Consider the following 11,081-nt stretch of genomic DNA (forward strand, 5'->3'; position numbering starts at 1 on the left):
ATTATAAATTGCTCATGCAGCAACCTTTTGCATAAGTATTTCCAGATCCAGCAAGAGGAGCACATGCAAAAACCTGTTTCCGTGGCCATATCATTGTATCAGATTAGAGTGAATGAATATATGAATATGGTTAGTTGCTGGGAACAAGCGTGTTTCCAAAATGTTGTCTCCCCCCCCCCGCCTCCTCCTCCAGCTTGTTTGCTTGCTTCATCCACATAGGATATCTATGAGGGAGTGAACTTTTCTTGTTTATAGCAGAGCCTGGGTTTCCCCACCAGCAATGCGATAAGAAAACCTCTCTAAATGAATGCCATGTTATTAACCTCTCTCGGTGACATTTGAATTGAGCTGTGCAAAAGGATCTTTAGAAATATAAATGCCAAAAGATAAGAAACAATTTGGTTAAAACTGTCCATCATAAACTCTGCCTTGCTTCAAGGCTTGATTCTTTCTCTAAGAGAGAGACAGCTAAATAAAACATTTATGGAGAATGTTCACAGCTCTCCTACACATTTCCCCCAAAATTCTCCTTGAAGAAAGTAATAATACTTTCAGAAAGTCTTGCTTAGCTGTGTCTCCTTTTTAAATTTCCACATATATTTAACAGTAAATTAGTTAGGTAGCTATATGTAGCCACAATGGTAGCATCCACACAGAAGATGTAGCTGGAGGTATCAGCAGGCTTTGGGGAAATATCAAGGTTTGCAGAAGTACAAAAATGGGGGGGGGGGGGTTGGACCAATGAGAATTGAGCATGCTCAGTGGCTGCGGAGTGCTGGCCAACGGCTCGGTGGGGAGAATGGAATGGAGTGGCAGGAAAACCAAACAGGAAGACTCCACACTGCATTTTTCTTCTTCCCTTGTCTGGTCTCACTTGTAACTAGATGTTCCAGAGCATGGCACATCCAACAAAAATGCCTTGGTTTGGCTCTCAACCAATCAAAGCCCAAAAGCCAAAACTTTAGGCAGGGGTTCCTCTGTGACTTCTTCAGGGGCATTGACTATGCAGTTGAAATTGCTTGCACATACATAGCTGAAGCCTCTCTTTACCTTTTATAGTTGCAGTTTATATTGCTGGTTCAAAAGAGGAAGGGCAATCTACCTGATTGGGTGGGTGGGTGTCTGGGTGGGTAGCTTAAACTGTGCTGGCTAGTCAGTTCATTGTGTATATGTGTGGTGTACGTATCTCCAACATCATGCTTGCCTCTTCCTTTCCTTCTTCAATCCCATCCCACTTCCCATCCCCACAGCTGGAAAAGGTACTGCAACAGGGAGATATTGGGGAGTGTGCAGAGCCATATATGATTTTAAAAGAAGCAGATGCTGCAAAGGTAAGCAGTTTTCAATGGGTTTCGACCTAAATGCAGGTGGTGTCTTTTTTTAAATAGTTCTGTAGCCCTTAAAACATTTGCAAGTTTCTCATATTTTAAAAAAAATCATACATTATTGAAACAGTACTTCCTTCTGGTGAAAACCCAGCATTTATTTATAGCAGAGGCAGTATGAAAAAATTCAGAAATGTTTCAATTTTGTAAGTTTTGTGGTTTTACCTCTGCAGAACAAGGAAAAGCTAGAAAAACTGAAAAGTCAATCAGAACAATTTTGCCAAAGGCTTGGCAGATATCGCATGCCTTTTGCATGGACGGCCATTCATTTAATGAACATAGTCAGCAGTGCTGGAAGTTTGGAGAGGGACTCTACAGAAGTGGAAATTGCTGCAGGAGGTAGGTATCTAGATAATTACAAAGTGATTCTTAATCTTAACACAAACTGAATCATGTCATTTACGCTTTTGAAACGGCGTGCTTAAATGGCTATTTCTATTTTGAAGAAAAACCAGCTACAAGGCCTTGATCCAGAACATCTTTCTGTTTTGGACTGGGGCTTTCTAGCAGCTTTTCCTTTGAAATAAAAGTGACCCATTCCAGGGGGTGTTACATTTCTATAGAAGTTGGTAGTATGTGCGCCATTCCTAACTTTTTAGTCTTCTCTAATTGAATGTCAGGGGCTAACGTTCTCTGCTGCTTTCAGCGCCTCTCCTTCCTTGTCCCATTCTTCTGCCGTGCTGCTCTATGTATCTTCTACAACCTTCTCTTATTTATCCATCATGCTTTCTTGCTATCTCTTTTAAAGTTTTGTTTAAAGCTTCTTCAGTAAAAGCTTTTCCTGGATTGCCATTAGCCTCCCCTATTTTGCCCCATCTTTGTGGCACCTTGAATTTCACTCCGTCCTTGGAGAAAGGACGCCACATTTTCAATGGATCACTACTCTGATCCAACAAAATAGTTATTTTGTTGTTGCTGTTTTTTTAACGCCTCAGGGTTTGCTTTTGGGCCTGGTGCACAATATGTGTTTATCAGCTTGCTTTGCCTATTTTTTCCCTTGCCCAAGCCTCGGTAATGGGGTGAAAGGAAAAAGGACAAGCCTGTAATAACAAATAGGTTTATCTTTCAAGGATTTTCCTCGTAAACCATCTGTTATGCTCTCTAGAACTAAGTCTAAGAGAGTGTTTCAGGCTGATGAGCATTTTCCAAAGGAGTGGATTAATCGTTGTGAGCCTCTCAGCTCATCTGAAACCACTGTTCAGCATCTTCCTCATCCCCTCCACCCTCCCAAAACTGCCAACTTCATCATTTTTTGCAGTAGGAGAAAAACATAATTCTCCACATGATAAAGACTTTCATAATAGGCACAAGGCACTGGGGTATGGTTGATGTGAGAGGAGCAGAGGTATTCAGCTGTGCTTCATTGTTTCCTAATGCCTCAGGAGTGCGATTGTCTTAGCATTAACCACCCATTCCGTCTTTCTTTTCTCATGATTTCAAGCAACTGCCATTCTCTTCACATGCTGGCTCCTAAAACAAATGTAGTTATTTGACTTTATTTTGGCTCTGGTTTTTTCCTGCTTTCTTTCTTAAAGAACGCAAAGGGTCGTGGTCAGAGAGGAGGAATTCTAGCATTGTCGGCAGGCGTTCCTTGGAAAGGACAACGAGTGGGGATGAGGCCTGCAACCTGACTAACTTTAGACCAGCTACCCTCACGGTGACAAACTTCTTTAAACAGGTATTACATGATTCATTCTCATGGTAACATTACATCCCTGTCTTCACACTTTAGGGATTGGCACGGGAGTTTTTAGCCCTAGGCCAGTGGTTCCCAAACTTTTCCCTTTGTGAACCACTTGAAAATTGGTGATGGTCATGGAATACCATTTAATTATTTTTCTCCTGGTTGTAGAAGTTGTAATGCTCTATGCTAGATGCAGTATGCTTTTAAATTGCAATTTTATTGCATCTCGCATTGTATTACAACTCAGCTATTTTAAAGCAATACGTTTAGTAACACTGAGCTTTCAGAATGGGCAAGCTAAAAATACAAAATAAATAAGAGAAGCTTATGACCAGGGTCAGTGAATCCCTTAGTCGGCTTCTTGGGCTTGTGCAAAGCAGTGCTTGAAACTCCCATTGTTCTAGGTGCATTTTTCGACAGGGAATTTCATTAGCGCAAGCAGTTTCTGATCTCTGGGTGCAGTACTGTGTCTAATATTTCAGATTTAAACTGCAGAATGGAAGGAAAGGAGGACCTTTTTCTGCCTTCCCACTTCTAGCTACTCTTTGAAGACTGAAGAAGAAACCCTCTTAAGAACATTAGGGGAGTGAGCAGGGGAAGGACTAGACCATGTGAAAAATGAACACAATATTTTAGCTGCAGTTCATTCATTTTCAGCTTTGTATTCTTGTTATAAAAAAGTACCTAGACATCCTGTTGTTGTACCCATAACCTAGGTTTAAAGTGCTGTTTAGTTCCTAGCTTTCATATCTCAGTTTCTAACACTGGTGCAACCAGTGTTACAGATAAATTCGAACCACATGTTACAGGTAAATTACATTTATAGGTAAATTCAAACCACATGTTATGGACAACAAGCAAAGGGTATCGGAAGAAGATATACCAGCTCACTTCGCAAAAATTCAGGACAATTTAGATAGGCTCTGCATAGATTATGCGAAATTGGTGCTTCTTTATGTCAATACCAGCAAAGGTGGTCAGCACCTTGGTCTACTGATCTGAAAAAAGCCCAGATTAATACTCCCACTACACCTTGGGTTTTGCAAGGAGGCAGATTAAGAGATTTATAAAACAAGGACTTGGAGATTCTGGGTCAGGTCAGGATTCCCATAAGCAGCATGCTAGGATTAAGAAAGATAAATCTAGAATATTTGTGTGTGTTTCTAGTTGAAAGTTCAGGTGCAGTTTTCAAAACTGTTTCTATATTAACTGAGATTACCGTATTTTAAAACCAAGGTTATGTTGGCAACTGTTAAATAAAGTATATATCAACCAAGGTTTTTATTTTTCTTCTTTTACTTAACTAGCACTCTCGCTAGCTGCTGAAGTAACTACATTTGACCTAAATTCTATATTCTCAGCATTATATTCTAATTCCCACCATCCCTAAAGAGTGCATTATACTGGAAATCCGCTTTAATAATGTGCACTGTCTAATAGGTTGCAGGGAATGAAATTGTTCACACTGTGGGCAATTTTCCCGTTACTAGCAAATAGCAAACTAATTAGCAACTTGACTAGCATAAGCGGCAGTGGTTCAGGGCAGTGTGACACAAGCTCATTTCTGATGAGAAGGGTAGAGTAGATATTTCTGCCCAGCAACCTAGGAACCGCAGCCCTTCATTATTATCACTTAAGTTTGCCACTTTGCGCCGGTCTCTATAAAACAGATTGGATGCAGATTGGATGCACTGGTCTCTAGAAAACAGATTTCATGCATAGAAAGGGCTCCACGGCCCAGCCATGAGTTCGTCTTGGTCCTTGGCCCTACCATAACATTCATGTGTTAGGTGTGGATGTCTGCAAGGGAAGCCCAGTTGCGCATGGCCACAGCTTGCATAGAGGTCTACCCATGTAAGCTGTTGCCTACAGACATCAACAATTAACATAGGATGGGGCCCGGGGAAGCTGCACAACCTTGAGGTGGACTTTAGTAGCATAAATCCTTTCTACGTGTGGAACACATAGGAAGCTGCCTTCATACTAGTGGTCCATCTACCTCCATATGGTCTACACTGGCTGGCAGCTGTTCTCCAAAGGGCATTACCAGGCTTACCTGGAGATACTGGGGCTTGAAACTGGGACCTACTGCATGCAAAGCAGAGAGCTGTGGCCCTTTCCCTATGATTCACATGCAAAGGGGGTACGAAACACCTGTAGCAAAACTAAAAAAATGTTTCCCTTCCAGTAGCACCTTAAAGACCAACTAAGTTAGTTCTTGGTATGAGCTTTCGTGTGCATGCACACTTCTTCAGATACACTGAAACAGAAGTTGCCAGATCCTTCTATATAGTGAGAAGGTGGGGAGGGGTGTTACTCAGAAGGGTGGTGGGAATGGGTGATTGGCAGATAGCTGTGATGAGCCTGCAATAGGTCTTACAGGAAAAAGCAAGGGGTGAGAAGCTGAAAAATGGCTTTGTCATGTATAATGAGATAAGAATCCAATGTCTTTGTTCAGACCAGGTCTCTCCATGGTTTTAAGTTTGGTAATGAGTTGCAATTCAGCAGCTTCTCTTTCCAGTCTATTTCTGAAATTCCTTTGTAGTAAAACAGCTACTTTGAGATCTTGTATAGAATGTCCTGGGAGATTGAAGTGTTCTCCTACTGGTTTCTCTGTCTTGTGATTCTTGATGTCCGATTTATGTCCGTTTATTCTTTGGCGTAAGGTTTGGCCTGTTTGTCCAATATAGAGAGCTGAAGGACACTGTTGGCATTTGATGGCATATACAATGTTAGACGATGAGCAATTAAATAGTCCCGAGATGGTATGTGTGTTGGGGCCAGTAATGGTGTAATAGCAAAACTGTTGGTGTTCTTACCTTCAATCAAGATGGATAGCATACTGCAGCTTTTAAGGCCACTTACTCCAGTGCAGCCTCAATGAACACCCAGTGAAATCTTTCTGTAATGTGGTCTGACGATTGCAATGTAAAGGAAGAAATACTGCAGTTTAGTTTTGCTGCTAGAGACTCTGCAGTGCATTTGTAGGCTCTGGTTCTGATGCTCTTCCTGGACAGATAGGAGTATAACTACTAAGTCAAAGGAAGTTGCTCTGATCAGTTGAACAGAGAAGTCAGAGCTATATGCCTTGTTTAACTTATAAAATGAGAATAAAATGAGCATTAGTGGTTTCCTCCATCCTGAAATCATTATGGCCTTTTTTTAATATATTGGAGGCTTACTGTAATTACTCCTGATTGCAATTAAAAAGCGAGTCTCATCTAGCTATGAATATGTTATAATTTAAAACAGAGAAGAGCTATTTAAACAATTCATCACAAACATAACACTTTAGTGGTTATTTGATTATAAAGATAGTTCTTTTGAAACCTTGGAATATAATGAAAGGCAATAAAGAATGCAAAAGGAAAGGTTTTTTCTACCTAAGAACACAGTTGAAAGTTACTGCATGCTTTTATTTTTAATTAACAATAGGAAGGTGACCGCCTGAGTGATGAAGACCTGTATAAGTTTCTTGCGGATATGAGAAGGCCATCTTCTGTTCTACGGAGGTTGAGGCCTATCACAGGTATTTTGGTGATCTTTCTGAGAAGGCTGAGGCCTTTTTTAGTTTAGTAGCCACTGACACCTTGAATGGCTTCAATTTTGTTTCTGTATCTGCTTAAGTATTTTGTTTTTCAGTAACAGTGCTGTATGTGGGTCCTGTAACATTATTTTCTTGTTTTCCAAAGCAGTAGCTCTACTTAGTAACTAGAAGTTGCATATTTTTTAAGTGATTAAGCAGCAACATTGTTATGTTAACACTACACACACAAATGATAACACTATATTATCCCAACACTGTCACTATATCATGATGCCTGCCTACCTATGCAAAGCAACATTAGAACTTGGTGGCTAAAAGGAAAAAACGACCATATTTTGTAAAGTTTTCCTGATTCACCACCTGGTTATGATTGTTACTCATCATGGGCAGCCAGGCAAATGGTTGCTTACCAGATTGGTTATACTGCTAATTTTTCTTCATAGCTCAATTGAAGATAGACATTTCTCCAGCCCCAGAAAACCCACATTACTGTCTAACGCCAGAGTTGCTGCAAGTCAAACTTTACCCTGATAGCAGAGTACGACCAACAAGAGAGATCCTGGAGTTTCCTGCAAGGGATGTTTATATTCCAAATACAACATACAGGTAAGAGTGGAATTTAGATTTTAATTAGTTCACACAGTGCATGGTACTCTCTTTCACCCAGATGCAGTGATTGAGGCAGATCACAGAGATTGATGAGTCTGTTCAGGATAATCACACTTTCAGTAATCAGGTAATTGCTCAGAGAACAAAGAGTCTTCAGAGGAAGCTTTTTAATTTCTCATTTAGTAAATCCACAATAGCCTGTATGCTCTGGATTTTGTTTTCATATTTCTGGAAGCTGATTAGAGTCACCAGTTCTTAGTTTAGTGCATATTCAGAGGATTACATGAGATATACTAGTTGGTTGTTATCCTGTTGTTCATAAGGTAAAGGTAGAGGTACCCCTGCCCGTACGGGCCAGTTGTGTCCGACTCTGGGGTTGTGCGCCCATCTCGCTTAAGAGGCCGGGAGCCAGCGCTGTCCGAAGACACTTCCGGGTCACGTGGCCAGCGTGACGAAGCTGCTCTGGCGAGCCTGCGCCAGCGCAGCACACGGAAACGCCGTTTACCTTCCTGCTATAAAGCGGTACCTATTTATCTACTTGCACTTGAGAGTGCTCTCGAACTGCTAGGTGGGCAGGAGCTGGGACCGAATGACGGGAGCTCACCCCGCCGCAGGGATTCGAACCACCGACCATATGATCGGCAAGTCCTAGGCGCTGAGGTTTTACCCACAGCGCCACCCGCGTCCCCCTGTTGTTCATACAATCCGGCAAAAAATGAAATAAATGTAGATGCCCTAAGTCTTTCAATTCCTATTACTAGGAATGTTCTCCTAGTGTTGTATTCATCTTTGCTTTGTTTAATTCTAAATTTTATCTGTCATGTTCTCATAATTGCTGTTTAGAATTTTATATTTTAACAATTCATTCAGATTCCTAATTTATCTGCCTGTGGCTACAATCTTATGCTCTTATCTGGAAATAAGCCCTGTTGAATCCATAAGGACACAGGCTTATAACTAGTGCAGGGCTAAGTAATTGTCTCACCAGCATAAGGATTTACGCTTGTCTCTCCTTCTCCCCCCCATGTGTGTCACCACTCTCCCCAGAGGGTTGGAGAAATCCCCAGAACAGTTTTAGGGGGCATGCGGGGGGGGGGAGAGGAGGACAGTCCCGTTGCACAAGTGGAATTACTTACACTCATGGGAGGTTACTTAATGCTCCTTTGAATACATACCTTAGCTGCCATATAAATGTGCTTAGGATTGCATTATAGAAGAGTCCATAAATAGATCCTGAGAGTCCCTTTCAGGTGTCCACCCTTGCAGTGGTGGAATAGATGTTGGATTGTTTGGCATAAGACTACTGTATTCCACTTGATAGTTTATATGAAAATATGGACATTGATCTCTTTCCTTCAAGTAGTATCTATAATGCTGTGTAATATGGACATTTCCTTCCCAATATATTAGCTCTCTAGACAAGTATCTGATTCCACCTTGAAGAGCCCTTCTTTCGTTTCACAGTTGCTCCCCACCAAACTTTCAGAATCGATACACTCCGCAATCATCTGACTCCTTCCATGGAAGTCCTTCTGTCTTCTGTTTAGCTAATCTAGTGCTAGTGTAGTCTGAAGCAGCTTTTTTCATTTGGGGAACTGCTTGTAACAAGAAAACTGAGGCCTGATTCACATTTAACCACTTGCACATTTAGTCACTGGCACATAGGATATGTCTCCATGGTCTGGTCTGGTCTGACCATTTTTTTGTGAGAATTTGCAAGAATACCTGGATGGAGGTATATCATAAAAGCAGGGTAAAGCACATGGTTTCATGGCATGCCACCATCCATTTTGGTTATTGATGCTATAAAAATCAAGACTGAACTTCAGTTTGTTAGGCACTGTGAAGTTACACCATCTAAATTGTCTCTTTACATTGGGATGATATCCAAAGATCACAGGGTGGTTTACAATATAAGAACCAATATAAATACATAACATTATTCCTGACCATTGGTCATCCTGACTGGCCCAATGGAAATTGGGAGTCTAACAATATTGGAAGTTGGAATCGAAGAGGTGCTCCCAATCTGATTTACTGCAGCACAAAACTCTAGGCCAAAAAACAAAACAAAAAAGCAACAACCCTCAACAGCTTAACTGAGCTGAAAAGTGATTTCTCCCAAATTTGGTTTTATGTGGAAAGTCTTAATTTTATTCAATAGATGAAGGATGGAAAGAGTTACATTTCTGAAAACTGTATTTAGCCATCACATATGAATAACTGAAAATTCTTTTATTGCAGAAACAGCTTTCTCTAAAACCTGACTGTTCTTCTGGGAACAAGCCAAATTTCTTGTTTCTCAAGGAGAAATTTAATTAACTTCAATGCCAAATCAGGAAGAGAATTTGGAAGGCAATTCCATGTCTCTTTTCAACTAAGTATATTTTTAGGGATTAGGGCAGAGGGATAATAATTGTGGTCAGCCAACCATCAGGGAGTGTGCAATAAATCAAGGCAGGTAAAAGTCTTCCCAAGGACACAGTGCTACCAAATAATATATGTATAATACAGTCATGTAATCTTTACACAGTGCCTTGTTGTATAACTGGGATGAAAGATACTTTGCTTTTTCTTGGAGAGGTGGTGGGCCGCTGAAGAGGGAAATCTATTTCTAAAAGTGATGGATGTGGATCCTTATTTTACATTACTAAAAAGTGAAAAATTCCTTATTATTAGAAATGGGTTATGAGTTTGCTAATGTAAATGATATCAGATTTGTTTATTCAGCAAATGTCATTGAGCCAAGCAGAAGATGAGCGTAAAGATTTTCAAAGCTTTGAGGCCTGCAGCAGATCTAATATGAATTTGCAATATGACACTTCATTGGAGGTACTCCACAGCAGCTGTGAGAAATACTTTATTGTGTTTTCAGCAATGAAATTCAAGGGGTTAAATACTAGATTTCAAAAGAAGAAACAGACACAGCTGCATGCCATGCATTAAGTGTAACATGTAAAAGAGAAATCAAACTTGACAGAAGTCCTCCCAACTACATGGTAGGAGGAAAGGGGAGAACACAACCCTAATACTTCGCTCGAGCTCATTGATTCTTGTCCACATGGCTTAGCTTGATGTGCAAGTGGCGTCATTTCCTTTCCCTTCTCTCAGCAGAGGCTAGTGCAAGGAATTGTGGGAGGCTATGATCACCATAGTGGTGTCCTAAATTCTGGAGGGGCGAATGGCAGACATTCTTCTATAGAGGAGAAGCTAAGGCAGTGCACTTTTCTCTGTCACGGGGGTGGGGGGCAGCTACTAGGCAAGAATTGAATTTTACACTTCACTTGAATGAAATCCAGAATGGAGCCGATTTATTTTGTGCCATCCAGTTCAGTGGAATCTCTTATATAGGTAGAGGTGTGTACCAGCTATAGCAGGTCACAGGTGTTGTGTAGTAAAAAGCATGTCTGTTCTCCCTCATACAGATGACTTCAGCCTTCATTCAGAGAGACAGGTCTTGCTCTCCCTAAGCTGTGAACTACATTGCACCCTGTTTATTTCATTCCATAGAGATCCATGAAAGCTGCTGATTTGAACAGAGAACAGTGACATTTTCCTCTAAAGGGCAAAGCCTTCCCCCATGCCTATGGTGACATTGAGATCCATGGTAGTAGGTTATGATCCCCTAAATGTTTCCTGAAAGCAGTAGCTTATTTTCTGCCATCAAAATGAAGTGGCTGAATTCTCTTCTATGGTGATACAGGCTGGGCCAGGCTACGAAAACCAGGTGGGCTGGTGAGGTGCTGTCCTGTGCATCATATTTCCTTTCTGCCCCAAGATTTCTCCTTGCCATGCTTCTTCCCTGCAATGTTGGCTTCTCCTGACTCCCTTGTAGTACAAGTTCTGCTGCTGAGAG

At 41.1% G+C, this 11,081-nt stretch overlaps 1 protein-coding gene across 10 annotated transcripts in view; it reads left to right on the top strand.

Moving 5' to 3' along the window:
- DOCK7 (dedicator of cytokinesis 7) overlaps positions 1-11,081 on the top strand; it is a 108,192-nt gene that overhangs the window by 35,825 nt on the left and 61,286 nt on the right. For all 10 annotated transcript variants that reach the window (XM_053392198.1, XM_053392200.1, XM_053392204.1 and 7 more), the window contains exons 10-14: positions 1,251-1,331; positions 1,559-1,724; positions 2,921-3,063; positions 6,505-6,598; positions 7,060-7,222. In XM_053392198.1, coding sequence (XP_053248173.1) covers positions 1,251-1,331; positions 1,559-1,724; positions 2,921-3,063; positions 6,505-6,598; positions 7,060-7,222 — 647 coding nt within the window. The remainder of the gene's footprint in view (positions 1-1,250; positions 1,332-1,558; positions 1,725-2,920; positions 3,064-6,504; positions 6,599-7,059; positions 7,223-11,081) is intronic.

Source organism: Podarcis raffonei, chromosome 6, assembly GCF_027172205.1.
Source record: "Podarcis raffonei isolate rPodRaf1 chromosome 6, rPodRaf1.pri, whole genome shotgun sequence".
Lineage (NCBI taxonomy): Eukaryota > Metazoa > Chordata > Lepidosauria > Squamata > Lacertidae > Podarcis > Podarcis raffonei.